The sequence below is a fragment of the Priapulus caudatus genome, unplaced genomic scaffold (assembly GCF_000485595.1).
Source record: "Priapulus caudatus unplaced genomic scaffold, Priapulus_caudatus-5.0.1 Scaffold8, whole genome shotgun sequence".
Classification (NCBI taxonomy): Eukaryota; Metazoa; Priapulida; class Priapulimorpha; order Priapulimorphida; family Priapulidae; genus Priapulus; species Priapulus caudatus.
In genome coordinates, this window is record NW_014577069.1 from 686,938 (window position 1) to 708,879 (window position 21,942).

A 21,942-nucleotide genomic window follows, 5' to 3' on the forward strand; every position below is an offset into this window, starting at 1 on the left:
TGTATGTGTGTGTGTGTGTGCGTGCGTGCGTGCGTGCGTGCGTGCGTGCGTGCCTATAGGTGTCTGTGTACCTTTCTGCGTGCGTGCGTGCGTGTGCGTGCGTGCCTGCGTATGCGTGCGTGCGTGTGCGTGCGTGCATGCATTCCTGCCTGCCTGCCTGCGCCCTTGTTGGTGTGTGTGCGTGCGAGCATGAGTGTGTTCGCGTGTAAGCATTATGCAGTGTAAACAGTTTTCACAGTAACGTTTTCCTTATACACGTATTAGATCTGCTATGCAATGATACGCACCTGCAATGTAAAGATAGTGGAATGTGCATCGAGAAAAGTGCCTGGTGTGATTTCAAGATGGATTGCCTGGATGGTACCGACGAGACGGACTGTGGTGAGATATAATATATGAAACTCAATCAAATGTCACGTTATGATATTTACAGTGCCCGAGAGACTGTAATTTCGCAAACATAGGCCAGTCATATCTGTAGCTCTGCAATACATCACATAGAATAAAATAACGTATAATAATAATAACAATAATAATAATAATAATAATAATATAATAAAAGATGATGATAATAGTTATAATAATAATATTCATAACAATAACAATAATAAAGTAATATAAATAATATAAAATCTGTCAATAGTGATCGACAGAGAGTTGACGCCAGGTTAATTACGCCGCCATTTTTTAGACCCACTGCCGCCATGTTTGAGTGATGAATTCCGATGTGACAGTGGTCAATGTATACAGCAGGAGTACAGATGTGATTACTACCAAGACTGTACAGACGCCAGCGACGAAGGACCTGACTGCGGTATGCACGCAGACGTAGACACACACACACACTCTCTTTCTCTCTCTCTCTCTCTCACACACACACACACACACACACACACACACACACACACACATATACTAAATTAATATAAAAAATACAAAAGAATCTACTTTATTCCTAAGAGCCGCATTTCCCGTACAAGTTTAATATCGGTTTTCCGAATCAATCAATGTTGACGCAAGATGCTTTGTTGTCCTAGAGACTTCTCCATTGACACATTATTGATTTGATACCATCAGTTCAATGACACGTTAGCGCTCAAAGTACACACGAGCAAAAATTATAGCATGCTTTTTGCATTCGCTCGTATTGAGCCACCACGGTATCTGTCACTCGGTAACACGCCACCATCTTGTGATACCTTAATATATTACGTTATTTAGCAAGCGAAATATAGTCACTAGCAATAATCACTATCATTGTGATTCATTCGTGATTCGATAACACAGTACCATCTTGTGATACATTATATTTTTTGTTTAGTGAACGAAATAAGTCACTGGCAAAAACCACTAGCATTGTGATACATTCGTGATTCGATAAGACACTACCACATTGTGATACATTATATTACTTTATTTAGTAAACGAAATGTAGTCACTAGCAAAAATCATTAGCATTGTCATGCATTATTTTGTAATTCGTTGTAACTTCGCTGTAATTTAGTCATTTGTGACTGCTCTTATCTCGAAATGCAAGCGGTCGTTGCTCCGTGCAAAACTGTGCATATATCTCCGCTTTACTGTTTAGCGTATCCGGAGCAGGAGTGTAACTGGAACACCGAGATGCGCTGTGCTAGCGGTCAGTGTGTGCCGATTACAAGCTGGTGTTTGAAGCTCCGAGACGCTCCAAGAACCGGCTGCGCCGATAATTCTCACTTGACGAGTTGCAGTAAGTCCTAAACCGACTTTCCTTCGCCGTATTCAAGTTATTAATCCCAAATATCAAATTGAATTTTACCAGCATAACTAGATGCAAAATTTCGCAGACATTCTTTCCATATCCTCGCTCTATCTACGTTCTCGTTCTCACTCATTCTCTCTCTCGCTCTCTCATTCTCTCACTCACGTCTGCTCTCTCTCTCTATTTCTCTCCCGTCTACATTTCTCTGTCTGTCGTTCACTCTCTATCTCTCTCTCTCTCTCTCTCTCTCTCTCTCTCTCTCTCTCTCTCTCTATCTATCTATCTATATATATATATATATATATATATATATATATATATATACGTGGGTGAGATATGAGTCGTATGAGAGGGGTCGGGTGGGCGGATAATTATCCTATAATGGGTAAAAGCAAATGAGCTGGATAATTGAAATCTCGAAGTGTTACTCACTAATATAAACGGGTGATACCGTGCATGTCGATCAGTCGCATTAATATTGAACCACAAAAAAACGAAACTCTTGTTTGTTGACCGGTGCGTTATGTCACTGCCTGACACGTGGCAGAAAAGTAAACCATTCGTAGTAAATTGTTGTGGTTATATAACGCAGTGGCGCAGTCATGCGATATTCTTTTCCTGCAAGTTTATTTTCTTACGCTGGAATACCTCGTCCCCGCCAGTCACACACTCACGGCCGTCTAACAACATTTGACAGGCGCGTAGCTGCCTTTAGGCAAAAAGGCACATGCCTGCACATCTTCTTTTATTAAATGGTTAAACAAATTTAAATAAAGCATACAATTGCGCTAGCGTGCGTGCGTGCATACATATTGCGCTAGCGTGCGTGCGTGCGTGCGTGCGTGCGCGTGTGTGTGTGCGAGCGCATGCACAGGCACTTGGAGCGTTTCAATAAAATATAAATGCTAAATAAATACGAAATCTATTTACTACCAAAGTCTTCATGTTTCTCTACTCTTTTTCACCTATTATTTTCGACGATTTCCTGTAAATGCCACCCAAATGCTCATCTGCAGCACACGCTGGCAGCCGCACGCTAGCTGCTGCACACTGACACGAAGTAACAGACAAGGACGTAGTAATTAAATACTACGCCTTGTAATAATTAAAACATTTGTCATAAAAATTTAAGTAAGCTGTATGAGTTCATTTATCTACTGAAGTATGTCCGCAGTGGCGGATTCATGGGGGGTGGATTGGGTGGCCAGCCACCCCCCTTAATTCTGTTGAATGAACAATATTTTTACACATATACTAATTAATTATTGCCCAGTATAATAGTCGCGCAGCTGTACAAAACGTCACCTGATGCATGGGTTAATTATGTAATTGAGAAGCGAAGCAGATTACAACCCTTTTGCAGCTTTTTCACAATTCCAAGAAAGAATTTTGCTGTCACTCTCATCCCAGTGGTGGTCACCCCTACATATTCGATAATAAACGCCACCTAAACAATGCCCTCCCTCCCCTGTACATCAATCAATAACTATAACTATAACTATAACTATAACTATAACTATAACTACACTATAACTATAACTATAACTATAACTATACACTATAACTAACACTATTACCGACACCATAACCCTATAACAATATGAACAGCTAAAAGGTGCCGTGAGTGTACTCTGTTTCACCTATAAATGGCAGCGGCGAAACCGCTGATGGATTTCCACTGTTCGGACCACGATCCCGCGAAAAGCAGACGTTAAGCTAAAATAACGGCTTTTCACGAACGCTCACAGACGGGCGGCCTCCTGGTTGAAAAATCAACCGAGTAAAAGCTGGTGCGTTTACTCTGCGCCGGTCTCCGCGTGAAAGAATGGCGGCCATTGTGAGCGCGAGTGAAGCACTAGCGCCCCCACCATTCAGCAATATATATTTGAGATCGTTCTCATCATTATATAAGCGGACTTCGTGTTTGCCGCTGATAAGCTGCCGTCTGTGTTTCTATTGATAATAAACTTCATACGCCGTCGCATGTTAAGCAGCCCTTCGATATTGAATTCGGCACCACTTCTATGAATATTGTGAGTATGATAGCTGTCTGGCGTATCTAACGCAGTGGCCAAGCAGCGGTAAAAAACGAATTGCCCAGATTTAGCTAAATTGTTAGTAGGCGTTCAAAAGACGTGTGTTTTATGGCAATTAAAAAACAAATGTAATTTTTTCAGAGTTCAGAGCATGTTGGGTTGGAGAGAAACAGTGCAATAACACAGAGTGCATTAATCAGTGGTTCTTCTGTGATGGCGAGATCGACTGCAAGGATGCTAGCGACGAAAGCGACTGCAACCCCGAAGGTAGGATGCAAACATCACTAACTATATCCACAAGCACAACACAGCACATCATCACAAACACAAAATTATCATCAATTATCGCCACGATAATGTCGTAAGTTCACAACCAGGACTAACCCTCCGTGTAATATGTTTTATATTGATAATAACAAAAAAACATCGTCGCTGCAGAATGATGAAGTATATCGGTTGCTATAAAAAATGCACAAATAATAATGCAAAACTATATATGATGTAGAATAGAATTCTACATGATTTCGATAGAATTTTCAGCGCAATACCGTAGATTTAGTAATACGACGAGGCACAAGTTCTCTAACTCACACGAATGATGCAACATGCACACACGAAACTCAGTATCGATCTCCTGGTCATGTTTTTCGTTTATATTTTGCGCTATAACTCAAGGCCACATAGTCGCGTGTCGCTGTGCTATGAATGCATCGCAGAAGCTACATTCGGAAGTAATTATGCACTGTCAACGGGCCACTTTCCATGCAGCTATTATACTTTGCAAGGAATCGGCTTTTTTACAATCAGTGTCTCGGAAGAAATATCCGCTTTCAACAAAATTGAGAAGAATACCGATTAAAATACGCGATATCTAATAGAATACTCGTGATTTAACCACCGCGCAATGGACGATCGGCGATCGAACTGTCGTTTCGTGCGAGCGTCGGCGAAGCATCTCCTACTTTTATGTGTCTCCCGTGAATTTCACAGCGTCGGCTGCACAGTTACGCGGCACCAGGTGGTTTGTAAGCTGTCCTCGTAAATCTTGCATTGAAATCGCGCGCGGAACAACGGGCACATGAGTAATGCACGCTTTACTTTGCAGATCTGTGGGCGTGCGACAATGGCGCCGTGTATCATAGACGATTCGCGTGCGATGGAGTCCGAGACTGCCCAGAGGGAGAGGACGAACGAAATTGTACGGCTTCGTTTCGTTGTAAATCGAGTTAAATCGAGTTACGGCGCGTATACGTCGCCGTATCGTACGTATATTATGTGCTTGTTGACGAGCTTGCGTTTCGCCGCCCTCTCCTCACTCCCCTCCCTCAACAATTTTCGCTTCCTTTCTTTTTTGTTCAAACAGACCGCGAAACCGACGGAAACGGAATCTCGATTACACGATCTTACGAAACGCCTTCCTTTACTTTCGACGCGCGCGGGGGGTTGGGGGGTGTATGTGTTTGCTCGGCGAAATACCGATGTATTATACCGATGCCGACTGTTTTCTCATGTGTGTGTGTGTGTGTGTGCGTATGTTCCAGGCCGTGAGTGCTCGCCTATGGAATACCGATGCAAGCAGGGCCTGTGTGTGAACAGCGGTAACGTATGCGACGGCATCTGCGACTGTCCGCCGGAATGTGACGATGAGGTGGCGTGTACATCCTACACACGCGTTCTCGATGGTACGCGCCCATAATAGTGACATATGTACGCGGTGGTCGGTGCGCGCGAGCGAGCGAGGCACACGGCGCGCAAATGGCCTGTCACATCGTTCAGACGTTTACGTGCGAAGAATGGCTTTTTTGTAGAATGATAAATGACATTTGACGACGAACGCGTAAAGTATGTATGCGTGCGAGCGTTGTGCCGGTTGTTAGCGCCGGTTGTGTGAGCGCGTGGTTGCTATATATGTTAGCCGTCTTGCTATCCCGTGTTCGCTTACTCCGTCTCTCGGATTCGCTACGTGGTATTCGTATAGCCGGGGTGTCTCCTGTCGAGTCATACTGCTTAGGATCCTCGTAGAGGTTGTGGGGTTCGGCTGACGTGCGCGAGGATGTAATTATTATGCATTTATATGCATTTATGTTTATATGAATTTTGATGCACACGTAAATTCACGTTTTCAAGGGTACGTCTGCAATCCAGCCGCTACGATCCGCTGCGAGGGGACGAATAGGTGCATCTCGCGAGATCACATCTGCGACGGCATCGGCGACTGTCAGAACAGCGTATATCTTCGAATCAACGACGACGAATTCGGCGATTGCTGTGAGTTCAACGTTGTATTTCACTCTAATGCGCGGTGGTCATCGTCACCGTCATCGTCGTCGTCATCATCGTCATCATTATCATCACCATCATCGTCGCCGTCATCGTCACCGTCATCATTATCGTCGTCGTCGTCGTCGTCGTCGTCGTCATCGTCGTCGTCGTCGTCATCATCATCATCGTCGTCGTTATCATCATCATCATCGTCGTCGTCATCATCATCATCGCCACAGACATGTTTAATGCGACGAAATACGTTAATTTCGTTGCCATATCGAGTGAACTACAGGAAATCCTGACGGGTATTATAAGTACCGGTTAATATAACAAATATGAATATGTTAGAAAGACAGTCTGTGTAACAGACATTTCGCTGATAATTCTTCCCTTTGCTATAACTAAAATTACGCGAGACGGGTTTACGATAACATTGACCGATGACCGTGACAATACCACACGAACAACGGATATATCACCACACACACACACACACCACCACACACACACACACACACACACACCACACACACACACACACCAACACACAACACACACACAACACACACACACACACACACACACACACACACACCACACACACACACCACACACACAACACACACAACACACACACCACACACACACACACACACCACACATATATAATATATATATATACGTGGGTGAGATATGAGTCGTATGAGAGGGGTCGGGTGGGCGGATAATTATCCTATAATGGGTAAAATAAGCTGGATAATTGAAATCTCGAAGTGTTACTCACTAATATAAACGGGTGATACCGTGCATGTCGATTCAGTCGCATTAAATATTGAACGCACAAAAAAACGAAACTCTTGTTGTTGACCGGTGCGTTATGTCACTCACTGCCTGACACGTGGCAGAAAAGTAAACCATTCGTAGTAAATTGTTGTGGTTATATAACGCAGTGGCGCAGTCATGCGATATTCCTTTCCTGGCAAGTTTTATTTCTTACGCTGGAATACCTCGTCCCGCCAGTCACACACTCACGCCCGTCTAACACAATTTGACAGGCGCGTAGCTGCCTTTAGGCAAAAAGGCACATGCCTGCACATCTTCTTTTATTAAATGGTTAAATTTTTTTAAATAAAGCATACAATATATTGCGCTAGCGTGCGTGCGTGCGTGCGTGCGTGTGTGTGTGTGTGTGCGAGCGCATGCACAGACACTTGGAGCGTTTCAATAAAATATAATGCTAAATAAATACGAAATCTATTTACTACCAAAGTCTTCATGTTTCTCTACTCTTTTTCACCTATTATTTTCGACGATTTCCTGTAAATGCCACCCAAATGCTCATCTGCAGCACACGCTGGCAGCCGCACGCTAGCTGCTGCACACTGACACGAAGTAACAGACAAGGACGTAGTAATTAAATACTACGCCTTGTAATAATTAAAACATTTGTCATAAAAATTTAAGTAAGCTGTATGAGTTCATTTATCTACTGAAGTATGTCCGCAGTGGCGGATTCATGGGGGGTGGATTGGGTGGCCAGCCACCCCCTTAATTCTGTTGAATGAACAATATTTTTACACATATACTAATTAATTATTGCCCAGTATAATAGTCGCGCAGGCTGTAACAAAACGTCACCTGATGCATGGGTTAATTATGTAATTGAGAAGCGAAGCAGATTACAACCCTTTTGCAGCTTTTTCACAATTCCAAGAAAGAATTTTGCTGTCACTCTCATCCCAGTGGTGGTCACCCCTACATATTCGATAATAAACGCCACCTAAACAATGCCCTCCTCCCCTGTACATCAATCAATACGCGCCTGCAAGCCCAAGAATTGTTCTACTAAAAATAGAATTGTCGTAGTCAGAATGAAGGCTGTACATGTACTCAAAAGTACTTCGAATACCATCTCCTGCGGTTTACATCTTCAACATTTTCTAAGGACCCCCATACCCTCCCCCCCCTGTTTTTCAGTTTTGCCTGCACATCGTTGCATGGCTAGCTACGCCCCTGTTCGAGGTAGTTATATCGGTTGATCATGAAGTTTCGGCGCGCGCCGACTAGCGAAAGACATCAGATACCGACCATGAATGCCAGCGCATTAAGTTTGTCGTCGGTGCAAGGAATTTAATCATGGCGCCTTTGTTCGCTGACTAACAACTCTTATATGAAGGCGAGTCTTGACACCCGCTCACCCGCTGCCGGTAGTGACACACGACGCAATCTTCACGTGACGCTTACCGTTGTCACCGCCCGAAAGCACATAGATATAGAGTATATATAGACATACATCTATAAACCATTGGGGCGCGTATGCATAACCCGATGACTCTCTCTCTCTCTCTCTCTCTCTCTCTCTCTCTCTCTCTCTCTCTCTCTCTCTCTCTTTCTCTCTTTCTATATATATATATATATATATATATATAGAGAGAGAGAGAGAGAGAGAGAGAGAGAGAGGTGATAATTCAGAGTGCGATATAGATATGGGGGCGATCAACTGACCGCCATGCCGGTACAGCAATGATGACATCCTTGATTATGAGCTCCAAGTTATTGCTTTTGTCTTTTGTCACACACCTCGCATACAGCAAAACACAACACGATAGCCGCCGACGAGGCGTCTGCCCGATCACCACGGTCCGTCGATCTTCTGCGACGGTCGATGTCTGCCACGAGCAAGCGCCGTCTGCAACGGCCGCGCCAACTGTCTGCAGAAGAAGGACGAGAAGAACTGTGGTAAGAATCGCCGCGGCGCATGCGCTTTACTAATTCTATCAAATTTGCGATGGAAACTGCGGGATGAAATTCGCGATGAAAACTTTCGCGGTGAAACTTCGCGATGAAACTTTCGAAATGAAACTTCGTGATGAAATTCGTGATGAAATTCGCGATGAAGCTTCACGATGAAACTTCACGATAAAACTTCGCGATGAAACTTTTGCGATGAAACTTTGCGATAAAACTTTGCGGTGAAACTTCGCGGTGAAATACACGTTGAAACTTTTGCGATGAAACGTCGCAATGAAACTTCGCGGTGAAATACACGATGAAAACTTCGCGTGAAATTCACGATGAAATTCGCGAGGAAACTTCACGATGAAATTTCGTGGTGAAATTCGCAGTGAAACTTTTGCGATTCGGCGCGCGAAATGCGAGGCGAGAGATCGATGGTCGACTCGATGGGGGGGGGTTCTAGTGACAGCAGGTTAATCTGCAGCGTGACCACTAAGCGACACTGACGTCCATCCGCGGACATAAACTAGATTGCAGCGAGTTTACGTATGCCTGTATAGACGGACGCCAATAGTCTTTTGTGGCTGCGTCGCTGCTTGTTGGTGTGAGTCGATCTACCATGTGCGCGCTGTAATGAAATCGAGATAGACTAGTCTAAGAAAATACTAGTATATAATACTTATATAGTATTATAGATTATATACTATAGACTATATACTATAGATTATATACTATCGACTATCTACTCTAGACTTTATACTATAGACTATATACTATAGACTATATACTATAGACTATATACTATGACTATATACTATAGACTATATACTAAACTAGACTTAATAACTATAGTATAACTATATACTAATATACTATAGACTATATACTATATACTAATATACTTATTAGCTATATACTATAGACTATATACTATAGACTATATACTATAGACTATATACTATAGACTATAATACTATAACTATGACTATATACTATAGAACTATATACTATAGAACTATATACTATATACGATAAACTATAGTAGTATACTATAGTATAGTATATAATCATCGTACAGAGACGAGGTTGGCAAGTAAGACACCGTGCACACACGGCGGCGTATACAAACGTCGTACCAATTCCTATTTCACAACGTCTTATGCCGTTTGTATGTTCTTTAATTTTGTCGGCCATGCTAACTCGTAGCGCGAGAACTGGTCTGTTCATGCAGCTTAGCACATAAAACCACTCATAGACGGGTCGCTAGCTCTTAGCGCATAGCTCCCCGTTTAGGGGCCACCTGCGCCTGCGTTCATACGAATATACTAACTAACCTTCATCAGACCGCACGTTCCCAGCCGTTTCTACATATCCACTAATTTCCACCATTTAACTACCAACTGCAACAACCAAATCGACCGATTTCAGCAATCTCAGCCAATCTTCCTATTTAAAAATTTCAGTTTGGCAATAAAAATTTAATATATATTAATGTATAAATATTAATATATAATTCGTATTTTTGTAAGTACATAGGCGGCTCTTATACAAAATGAAATGATATGTAAATGGCATTTCTTTTCTGCATTTGATTTGATTATGCTTTGAAACCCTACCCACGTTTTTAAACATAAAATATGCCTCGTTGCCTGCTACGTCTAAGCTCGTGCATTTCAGGAACGCATAAATATTTTCACAGTAAAGTTATATTTTATAGATGATGTGTGCGGGCTTCGTTTGTGTGTGTGTGTGTGTGTGTGTGTGAATTTTGAATCTTGAAATGAATCTTGTGTATGTGTGTGTGTGTGCGTGCGTGCGTGCGTGCGGTGCGTGCGTGCGTGCGTGCGTGCCTATAGTGTCTGTGTACCTTTCTGCGTGCGTGCGTGCGTGCGTGCGTGTGCGGCGTGCCTGCGTATGCGTGCGTGCGTGTGCGTGCGTGCATGCATTCCCTGCCTGCCTACCTGCGCCCTTGTTGGTGTGTGTGCGTGCGAGCATGAGTGTGTTCGCGTGTAAGCATTATGCAGTGTAAACAGTTTTCACAGTAACGTTTTCCTTATACACGTATTAGATCTGCTATGCAATGATAGCGCACTGCAATGTAAAGATTAGTGGGAATGTGCATCGAGAAAGTGCCTGGTGTGATTTCAAGATCGGATTGTCTGGATGGTACCGACGAGACGGACTGTGGTGAGATATAATATATGAAACCAATCCAAAATTGTCACGGTATGATATTTACAGTGCCCAGAGAGGCTGTAATTTCGCAAAACATAGGCCAGCTCATCACTCCTGTGAGCTTCAATACATCACCATAAGAATAAAATAACTGTTATAACAATAATAACATTCAATAGATATAAATAATAATATAAATATAAAAAGATATATCAATAGGGTTATTAATAATACTATCCATAACACATAACAATAATAAAGTAATATAAATATATATAAAATCGTTGTCCAATAGTGATCGACAGAGAGTTGACGCCAGGTTAATTACGCCGCCATTTTTAGACCCACTGCCGCCCATGTTTGAGTAGATGAATTCCGATGTGACAGTGGTCAATGTTATACAGCAGCGAGTACAGAATGTGATACTACTACAAGACTGTACAACGCCAGCGACGAAGGACCTGACTGCGGTATGCACGCAGACGTAGACACACACACACTCTCTTTCTCTCTCTCACACACACACACACACACACACACACACACACACACACACACACACACACACATACTAAATTAATATAAAAAATACAAAAGAATCTACTTTATTCCTAAGAGCCGCATTTCCCGTACAAGTTTAATATCGATTTTCGAATCAATCAATGTTGACGCAAGATGCTTTGTTGTCTAGAGACTTCTCCATTGACACATTATTGATTTGATACCATCAGTTCAATGACACGTTAGCGCTCAAAGTACACACGAGCAAAAAATTATAGCATGCTTTTTGCATTCGCTGTCGTATTGAACTACCACGGTATCTGTCACTCGCTTAACACGCCACCATCTTGTGAATACCTTAATATATTACGTTTAATTTAGCAGCGACATATAGTCACTAGCAATAATCACTATCATTGGATTCATTCGTGATTCGATACACAGTACCATCTGTGATACATTAATTTTTGTTTAGTGAACGAAATAAGTCACTGGCAAAAACCACTAGCATTGTGATACATTCCTGATTCGATAACACACTACCACATTGTGATACATTATATTACTTTATTTAGTAAACGAAATGTAGTCACTAGCAAAAATCAATTACATTGTTCATGCATTATTTTGTAATTCGTTGTAACTTCGCTGTAATTTAAGTAATTTGTGACTGGCTCTTATCTCGAAATGCAAGCGGTCGTTGCTCGTGCAAAACTGTGCATATATCTCCGCATTTACTGTTTAGCGTATCCGGAGCAGGAGTGTAACTGGACACCCGAGATGCGCTGTGCTAGCGGTCAGTGTGTGCCGATTACAAGCTGGTGTTTGAAGCTCCGAGACGCTTCCAAGAACCGGCTGCCGCGATAATTCTCACTTGACGAGTTGCAGTAAGTCCTAAACCGATTTCTTCGCCGTATTCAGTTATTAATCCCAAATATCAAAATTGAATTTACCAGCATAACTAGATGCAAATTTCGCAGACATTCTTTCCATATCCTCGCTCTATCTACGTTCTCGTTCTCACCATTCTTCTCTCTCGACTCTCTTCAATTCTCTCTCACTCGACGTCTGCCCTCTCTGCATCTATTCATCTCCGTCATACATTTCTCTGTCTGTCGCTTCACTCTCTCTCTTCTCCCTCTTTCTCTCCCTCTCTTACCTCTCTTTCTCGCTCTCTTGTGCGCGCTCTTTTCCCGATATATATATATATATATCGGGGTATCTGGTATATCAGGCTATATATATATATATATATATGGTGCGGATACAAACCTATTAATAAAGGTGAGATTAGATCACGTCATGAAGACAGAGTCATACATCATCCGTTTATCCGTCTTACTATGGCTAGAGGCTGCCGTACTCAATCTCAGTAAAATATCGTCTTCGATTTTTTGCCTCAACACAGAGATTCTACGTGAGAAAACATATACGATCAATATTACCGCTCGCTGGACGATTGGAGTCTTACATTACATCTTACACATTACTTACATTACATTACATTACATTACATTATATTACATTACATTACATTACATTACATTACATTACACTAAATTACATTACATTACATTACATTACATTACATTACACTAAATTACATTACATTACATTACATTACATTACATTACATTACATTACATTACATTACATTACATTACATTACATTACATTACATACATTACATTACATTACATTACATTACATTACATTACATTACATTACATTACATTACATTACATTACATTACATTACATTACATTACATTACATGGGAGTTTTACGTTACATACGTTATATAACGTTCATAGTAGAAATACAGCTCGAAAGACAATAGAAGGTAATTATACACTACAACTACACTACTAATTACACCAAAAATACAAGACCTGTATGCATAGTGCGTGTTGACAGGTGTTCCTACAATATTTACTCTCATGCCATCTTTTGGCATGGTATGGTATACAACTGTACTTACTGTATAACAAATCGTCTATACCCACACGTATTTGTTACCGGATACCTAATTTAATTGTTCTAATTAATTACACATCAACGCTACGAAATTTGAACGGCGCCATGACACCCGCGACCGTGCTGCCACCCCGAAAAAGTTGCGCATTTGACCATTTATTTTGCACGTTACAGACCCGAGGGCTAATCACAAAAGTGCAATTATATCTATACCTAAATGCTATTTAACCGGACAATATTCATTTTAGGGCAAATTTATCCATAATATAACTGAAACTATATGTCGTTTATAAGATATTACAATTCTTTTTCTTTTAAATGAATAAATAAGAAACACCCTCGGTCTGTAGCCCTTGGCTGGAAAGTGGTTTTGCGCAACTTATCAGATCGTGCGCTTTGAGTGGCGCCACCGTCGTTGTAATCAAACTGTAGTAGTTAGTTTTAAAACATTTTTTAAAAATATTTCTAATGGTGATTGAACCATGAAACTTCTTAGGTAGCGTAATTAAAACCTAAATTAGCTGAAAATAACCCTAGAAGCTAGAGTAAACTCTCCCTTTAAGTAATTAGGAAATTTCTCACTCGAAGACTTGATAGTCAATTAGTCTTCCATCGCACAATTCGATTTCACACACAGTTCCGCGAAAGCTGTAACATTCTAAGTACGTTGATACATTATTTTGGATTTGAATTTAGATTTGAATAACGTCATCCCACCCGCTACGAACGTGACGTAGGAGTAATTTGGTAGCCATTGAGAGGACCGTTACGTGTGTCTTTGCAAATTCTAATCGTCATGTCGGAGAATGCTGAAATATTATTATTATTCGAGTAACTTGTGTGTGTGTGTGGGCGCAGAGAACTGGACGTGTTCCGACGACCATCAGCTGAAGTGTAGAAACTACTACTGCATACCGGAGGCGTATCACTGCGACCAGAAGCCGGACTGTGAGGAGACGTGGACAGACGAGGACGGATGTCGTGAGTAAACACACCGCGATGACGCATCGTCCGTCCTAACGTCCGTAGAACTCCGTCGCTAGACGTTGAAATTGAAGCCAACACGGAAAGATGGAGTTAATTATTAACTTTATATAGATGTGCGACAGTATAGACCATAAACAGGCTAGACACGTATTTAATAAGAGTATCTGCTGGCCTTGCGCAGGTATGATTTTGGGAAAGAGAGGTTTGTTAATTTCGTTTAATATGACGTTATTGCGCTCCTCACACCGGACAACATCATGAGCTGCGCTGAGGTACATCGGTTTACACTAAAATGCAGCGTTGGGGGGGGTTCTATGTCCGCCGATGCAATGTCATTCTATTGCAGGCTAACGCGAAGGTTTTCGGTCGTATCCGCTCGAACAAGCTGTGTTTGTCTGTTGAAAAACCCAAGTAAAATTACAATTAGAAATTAATAATTTGTGCGCACAACTTTCCCGATGACGATATGGGTCCTCTACGACCGACTACCTACCTATTCGGTCCTAAAAACTACAACGTCAATGCCAATCTTTGCTATCGCAAATTCTTACGAATTCCTGATTATGCGATGCCCAAACGCATGCTATCATATACTGATGCACCTACATGACAGATTTTTTAATGAGAAGAGAAGAAATAGACAGCTGTTTTTTTCGCGAGGGTGAATGCTCTGCTAATAACCTAATGTTTTGACACGCCTCCGACGTGTGGCGTTTCACGGACAGCATCTTTGAGGGAATATGCCGACGTCATTTGCCGGTTTCTTTGATGATGCATAGACAAATTACACCTACAAACAATATTTCTTCCACTCTCTATTTTTTCATAAATTAACAATGTTAACAATAATTACTAATTAACACTAATTACGAAGAGAGTCACGAATTATCAGGACGTCACCCCTCGTTTCAAAGCACATATTTCCGCGCTGCCTGCTTACAGCATCGTGCTACTATTCCGACTATAATTACAATGATGACGAACTATATTTGCATATTTAAAATTCGTAGGAGCAGTTAAAGGCATCTTTGGCGCGTAAAGTTAGTCATTCCTTTTCCATATTTTCCAGCGTTCAACTGCATGATCCCGTCGCAGGAGGACTGCGTGTGTCAGGATGTGAAGATGGAATGCACCTACTTGAACATGACGAGTCTATCCGACGACATACACGACAATGTGAAAGCGAACAAACTGTCGCGACTGTAAGCCATTGCTACTTGTAGGTTGTGTGTCGACGCATATCGATGGCAGTCGTGTAGTTGAAATTATAGGCAATTGCGTACGAATAATTGGCGACACTTTTGCGTTCGCGTATAATGTCACACGTGTTATGCGTGCCTGCGCATGCCCTACGTGAAACGCCTGTTCATTCGGGAAGTTTCAGAGATGATCACGACATAGCCACGTTAGCTGTTGTTGTCAATTCGAAAGAGACAATAGCGAAGCGCAAAGAACTTCTCGCCCTTGATGGTTGACTAACGGTGGGTGTCTGCGCTTTCTTGCAGAAACTTCACGGGAAATCTTCTAGGCACTACGTTCAGCGCAACCACTCTCGATCCCTACATATCGTATGCCATCGTACATCTGTAAGTGCCCGCATACTTGCCTCGTTGTGCGTGCGTGAGTGGGCGCGTGCGTGTCTGTGCGGTAATGTGCGTACGTGAGTACGGAAGTGGGTTCCTGCGTGAGTGTACGTGCGTGAGTGAGTGGACGCGTGCGTGCGTGAGTGCGTGCCTGCGTGAGTGTACGTGCGTGAGTGAGTGGGCGCGTGCGTGAGTGAGTGGGCGCGTGCGTAAGTGAGTGGGCGCGTGCGTGCGTGAGTGAGTGCCTGCGTGTGTGTACGTGCGTGAGTGAGTGCATGTGCGTGAATGAGTGGGCGCGTGCGTGCGTGCGTGAGTGATTGGGCGCGTGCCTGTGTGAGTGCGTGCGTGCGTGAGTGTACCTGCGTGCGAGAGTGGACGCGCGCGTGCGCGCGTAAGCACGCGTTGCGTGCGTGCGTTATTGCGCGCATGCACGCGTCCGTGCGTGAGTGCGTGCCTGCGCGCGTGTGTGCGTGAGTGCGTTGCGGCCGCTGCCGCATTATTGCGCTTCTGCGATCGCAATAATGACGGCTATTACCTAATGATCGTGGTCAGCGCGACGGGGTGCACACGCGGGGCAACAATACGTAACTAGCGTACGTGTATTCTGTGCTTACAGCGATGTCAGCAACAACCTCGTTACTCGACTCGGATCTGGTTGGTTTATTCAGCTGAGCCACTTGCAGATTCTGTAAGTATGCGTAAGCAGACGGGCGTATGGCGGCTCGTTCTTCGTCCTAACGTAATTAAATAGATTAATAAATGAACGAATAAAGAAACTGTTTATATTATATATATTGTGTGTGTGCGCGTGCGTGTGTGTGCGTGTATGTGTGTGCGTGTGCGTGTGCGTACCTGCGCGCGTGCGTGCGCGCGTGCGTGCAAAATACAACACTGCGACCGCATATACCTGCACACCGTCGCGCGGTCGCGGCGTGGAGATGTCTGCTTGCCTTTGTTACGATACAGCCGATGCGCGACGGTGTGCGGCAGGCACCGTGACGAGCTGATGCTAGTCTCGTACACGGGCGAGCTGGAGAGATGCTCAAGTTAATTGCTGCACGAGAGTTGTCTCGCAGAAATTGCGCCCATTAAACGAAGACGACAACGACGACGATCGTTCCGTCTTGTTCGAAATTTTTTGAAGACGAGGCGAAACAAAAACGAGGCAGTGACTCGCAATTGTGCATCTAAGGAAGCGTAGAAGCACTTGAGACGGCTGCTGCTGCAGGCTGAGCTGGGGGAAAATGATGAGCCGACCGTGCGTCGTAGTTGCCGTGCGATGGCTCTGCTTCTGAACCGTGTATCTCCGCATTGGAATCGAATAACATCTTCCTATCCTGACCGTATAGATCAATACTTGGAAACAGTGTGGTATTATTTTGCTCCGGATTCCAACTTATAAATCGGGACGTATATTAGGGACGAATTTTTAATTTATCGCTTTTGTTCGAGCGAACAAAAAGTGATATTTATAATTGCGAAATGTTTGTGATTTATTATAGTTAATTAATAGCCTCAAAACAGCACGTTTACATGATCATGCTGATTAAGCGATTTCTATCCGATTAACATTGTTGAAATTATTTTCAATAAAACGAAAGAATGTAACTCTAACGAGATCCTCGAAAACAGGCAATTAGATCGGTGCTCATCTAGAATTCGCATATCCACGAGTTAAAACTTGTACAACTACTACTTGCCGCACGTTGCGCTCGAACCAGAACTTTAGAATAGCAATAGCAGACGGTCGATTACATGGCGAATTTCCAGTTACTAGAATTTAGCACACCCGAATGGCCCTTAAAGCTACCGTCGGCACGGTAGTTCGCGTAATAGTTAAATCTTACTTTACTACACCGTAACGACATCGGTCGACCACATAGAGCTCGGCTTGTAATGAGTTTTGAAACAGCGTGCATATCGTAACAATTGCAACGGTCATATTCGCACTAAATCTGCATAGGAGCCTATGCGTAATGATTAAATCTTGCTTTCCTTCAGGGTAACAACAGTCAGGCTAATTGCGGCATACGCTTACCGCATAGCTCGTACAACAGCCCGGAGTGTGTAAGGAGGGTTGAAACACTGTGCATATCGTTACAATTGCAACGATCATATTTACACTTAATCTGCATAAGCACGTCAAATGTTATGAAACAACCGTTGATATAACCAGCATGCGGTGTGTGCGTTTCAATCACTGATCGCTATATACTAACCCTTATAGTTATATACAGATCTCTCTCTCTCTCTCTCTCTCTCTCTCTCTCTCTCTCTCTCTCTCTCTCTATATAATAGTATATAATATATATATATATAGTATATATATAACTCTGTTAGTATATAATTAGAGATCAGTCGTTTATTGCGTTACTTTTGAATTACTAAGCGATATAATATTCTCGTTATTTTAGGGATTTGATGAGAACGAGCTGCTGCTATAGTCAACGGCACATTCAAAGGCTAGCAAGTCTCCGTGACCTGTAATGTGGGTGTGGCAGACGTCATCATTACGCATGCGTCGCACAAATAATCTTATTTCTCATTGTAAATAAAGTTATAATAATTAATATTATTTTAATTAATATTTTTACAATTATTATTGGATAATTGTAATAATTTCTGTGCGAAACCCATGATTATTTTTTCAAAGAAATAATCATGAATACATTAACGTCTTCTGCTCTCTATCAGTTTACATTATCGTGATTCTTGACACCTATACGATTGATATTTTGTCATTGACTGGTCATTAACCCGTGAGAAATAGTTCATTTTTGGATAATTTAGAGTGCCGAAGAACAGCTTACCATATTAAGGAAACGGGCGCAATCACCAATAATATAGTCACTGCATAACAAATAAATCTAGCGCGACTTAAAGCAAAACAATAATCTGCGCTATCTCCATAAGAGCGATAAATACAGCCGTCGTTTTATAGAGAAAAGGCGGCGTCTTTTGTCTTCTGTTTTTATATCTCTGGCGGCTAGACCGAGATTCAAACCAATTAAGGAGAACATTTAGATGTAGCAGTGGATAACCAATACCCAACGAGACTGTACGTGGAATATCCACGAAGCAGTGGGATCAATTATAAGCTAAATCGACGAATAATTTACAAACTGTTTATACTTCTCCGTTAATCATAACCGTTTTTATATTTCAGAGATTTGAGTGGAAACGTGATTGTGAACATTGACTCGAAGGCATTCGAGGGTCTTTCGTCTCTACGCGAATTGTAAGAGCACCGCGTAGAATACTATGGCGTTCTTTATGACAAAAGCAGCTCGGCGGTCATAACTTGCTATTCAGAATGCCTAGCGAACTCGTTAAGAAAGCCAAATCAACGTTACTTTACTGCCATCAACATTCATGGCAGCCAATTGCCGCCACTGGCTATTCATGGACGCCAATTCACCCTGGTGATTAATACGCCGCCATTTGCATTATTGTTCCGATGAATTATCCGCGTTTCTAGATGCCATGTATCTCAGGAGCATCTGTGAGAACGTTTTACGGGCGAGATCTAGATACCCTGCGCACCTAGTAGAATCCTAACTCCGTTAATGTCACTAAGAGCAGATAAAGAAGGAGAGCGTACAAGGGTAAAATGCTGAAACCATGCTGCAGTATTAGTCGAATTAATAAACTTTTCCCTTTATATTTCGACGATCCTTTGCAGTATTATTGATTAGCTGTCTCACCTTGTTCATATAAAACAAACCGCATGTCCCTACGATGCCCCTACGCTGAGATAATGAGCGGTGAAAATCTGGTATTTTCACCGAAAACCGACTCGAGATCAGTGTGAACTGCGTCCCTCACTCGAAGTGTTTCCAGTGTGTTGCTTCCGGTCGCCGCTGTGTAGCGCCATAGTGGCGCTGACTCACGTAATACTACCAGAGTTTACTATACATCCAGCGCGAGGTGGGCGTGAGGTGGGCACAGGTGGGGGTCATCACTATGGCAATCAATAACAGACGTCATTCATTCCATTTGTCAATCATTGACGGAAACACGCGAGGTTTCCCGAAGTTATAACACTTCGAGTGAGGGACGCAGTTCACACTGATCTCGAGTCGGTTTTCGGTGAAAATACCAGATTTTCACCGCTCATTATCTCAGCGTAGGGGCATCGTAGGAACATGCGGTTTGTTTTATATGAACAAGGTAAGACAGCTAATCAATAATACTGCAAAGGCTCGTCAAAATAAAACGGGAAAAGTTTATTAATTCGACTAATACTGCAGCATGGTTTCAGCATTTTACCCTTGATATCACACTATAACACACACTGCCGTATAAATATTTTGGTCGATTTTTTCCCTCTATGCGGTCAATATTACTCACACAACGTGTCAACAGTTCTCATTTTTCGAGCACTTACAGCTGTTCGTTAAACATATTTGCGCGCGTAATGGCTAGCCGAATCACGAACCAACATGCATTACCCAGCGCAGCAAGAGATCTAGTTCCTCAGATGAATGGCGTTTCGCCGACCTTACACGGGTACCGACGACGACAAATTTCTCACGTATCTCTCATATCGACGATAGCTTTGCTATCTCACAATCAAATTATGCGCGCGAGCCGCATATTATACGATGTCAACTGGGGTCGTCTCACCACTCACTCACATATAAGATGAGATCATCGCGGAGCTCAGCACTACTGCATGAGCAGCTTAACGCAAACACGATACGGGAGTCTCGCTGAAACCTAGCCCTAGTGTATGATGCGCTAAAGCTGCTTCTCTGTAATTCATCCTCGCACACCGGCACGCGAAACGTACCGACATGCATTTTTGAGGATTTCCAACTCTCCTTAACGCATTAACTGTCAGAGTGTGATGTTTGCAGCTGGTATATATATATATATATCTAATATATATATATATGTAATATATATATATATAGTATATATAATATAGATATATAGATCATGTATGTATATGTCTGTATATATGTAGTATATATGTTATAATATATATATGTAGTATAGTGTATATCAAGCGCGATGGGAGCAGAAAGCGAGAAAGGGAGAGGGAATTGTGTGTATGAGCTGTGCGTGTGTGTGTTGCCGTGCATGCGTGCGTGCGAAGCGACGCGAGCGAGCGAGCGAGGCCCAGCAAGGGTAGTGAAGTGAGTAGTGAGTGCAGTGAGTGAGTGAGTTGAGTGAAGTGGAATTGTAGTGGTAGTGTGTGCGTGCAGTGCTGTGTTGCGCGTGCGTGGCGTGCGTGGGTCGTGTGTGTGTGTGTGTGTGTGTGTGCGTGTGTTGGTGTGGATGTGTGTGGTGGTGTGTAGCTGTGTGTGAGTGATGTGTGTGTGTGTGGTGTGATGTGTGTGTGTGTGTGTGTGTGTGTGTGCTGTGTGTGACGTCGTGTGTTTGTGTGTGTGTGTAGTGTGTGTGTGATGTGTTACGTGTGTGTTTGTGTGTGGTGTGTGTGTGATGATGTGTGTGTGTGTGTGGAATGGGGTGTGTGCGTGCTGCGTGTGTGGTTTCTCTTTTTGATAAGCTGCAGATTAGAAGCGACCACCAGTTCCCTGCAGTGAATCATTTCACGATCGCTGCGTTGAATTTCTGGAAGCAGGTGCCCTTATTCCAGAGGCCGCTCGTGATCAGAAAGCGAAGAGACTACTAGCGCACCTTGAAGTTTTGGATGCTCGCCCTGCTAAATCCCATCAACACCTCGTATTTCCTCCTAAGAATGATTGCATAGTTGCGCAGAGATCGCTCGGCGTAATATTGCGCGATACGCCCATAAAACAAACCACGGCATAACCTGAGTGATATTCGAAGAGTAAGTTGGGTGCTATAAAGGAATCGCGACACCCAGTTATAACACTTGGACCGCTGTGAAAATGCCATAGGAAGAAAACTAGGATGAGGCCAAGGGTTAGCTGGAAATACGCCGAGATCAGAAAGGCGAGAAACAGTAATAT

The 21,942-nt window shown here is 42.8% G+C and overlaps 1 protein-coding gene across 1 annotated transcript in view; it reads left to right on the plus strand.

Annotated features, from left to right (window-relative positions):
* The window catches only part of LOC106806201 (G-protein coupled receptor GRL101-like), a 48,751-nt gene that overhangs the window by 21,895 nt on the left and 4,914 nt on the right, over positions 1-21,942 (plus strand). The window contains exons 8-16 of the mRNA XM_014808071.1: positions 265-381; positions 692-814; positions 1,589-1,729; positions 14,289-14,411; positions 15,487-15,619; positions 15,923-16,003; positions 16,617-16,688; positions 18,415-18,483; positions 19,167-19,238. Of these exons, the coding sequence (XP_014663557.1) occupies positions 265-381; positions 692-814; positions 1,589-1,729; positions 14,289-14,411; positions 15,487-15,619; positions 15,923-16,003; positions 16,617-16,688; positions 18,415-18,483; positions 19,167-19,238 (931 nt within the window). The remainder of the gene's footprint in view (positions 1-264; positions 382-691; positions 815-1,588; positions 1,730-14,288; positions 14,412-15,486; positions 15,620-15,922; positions 16,004-16,616; positions 16,689-18,414; positions 18,484-19,166; positions 19,239-21,942) is intronic.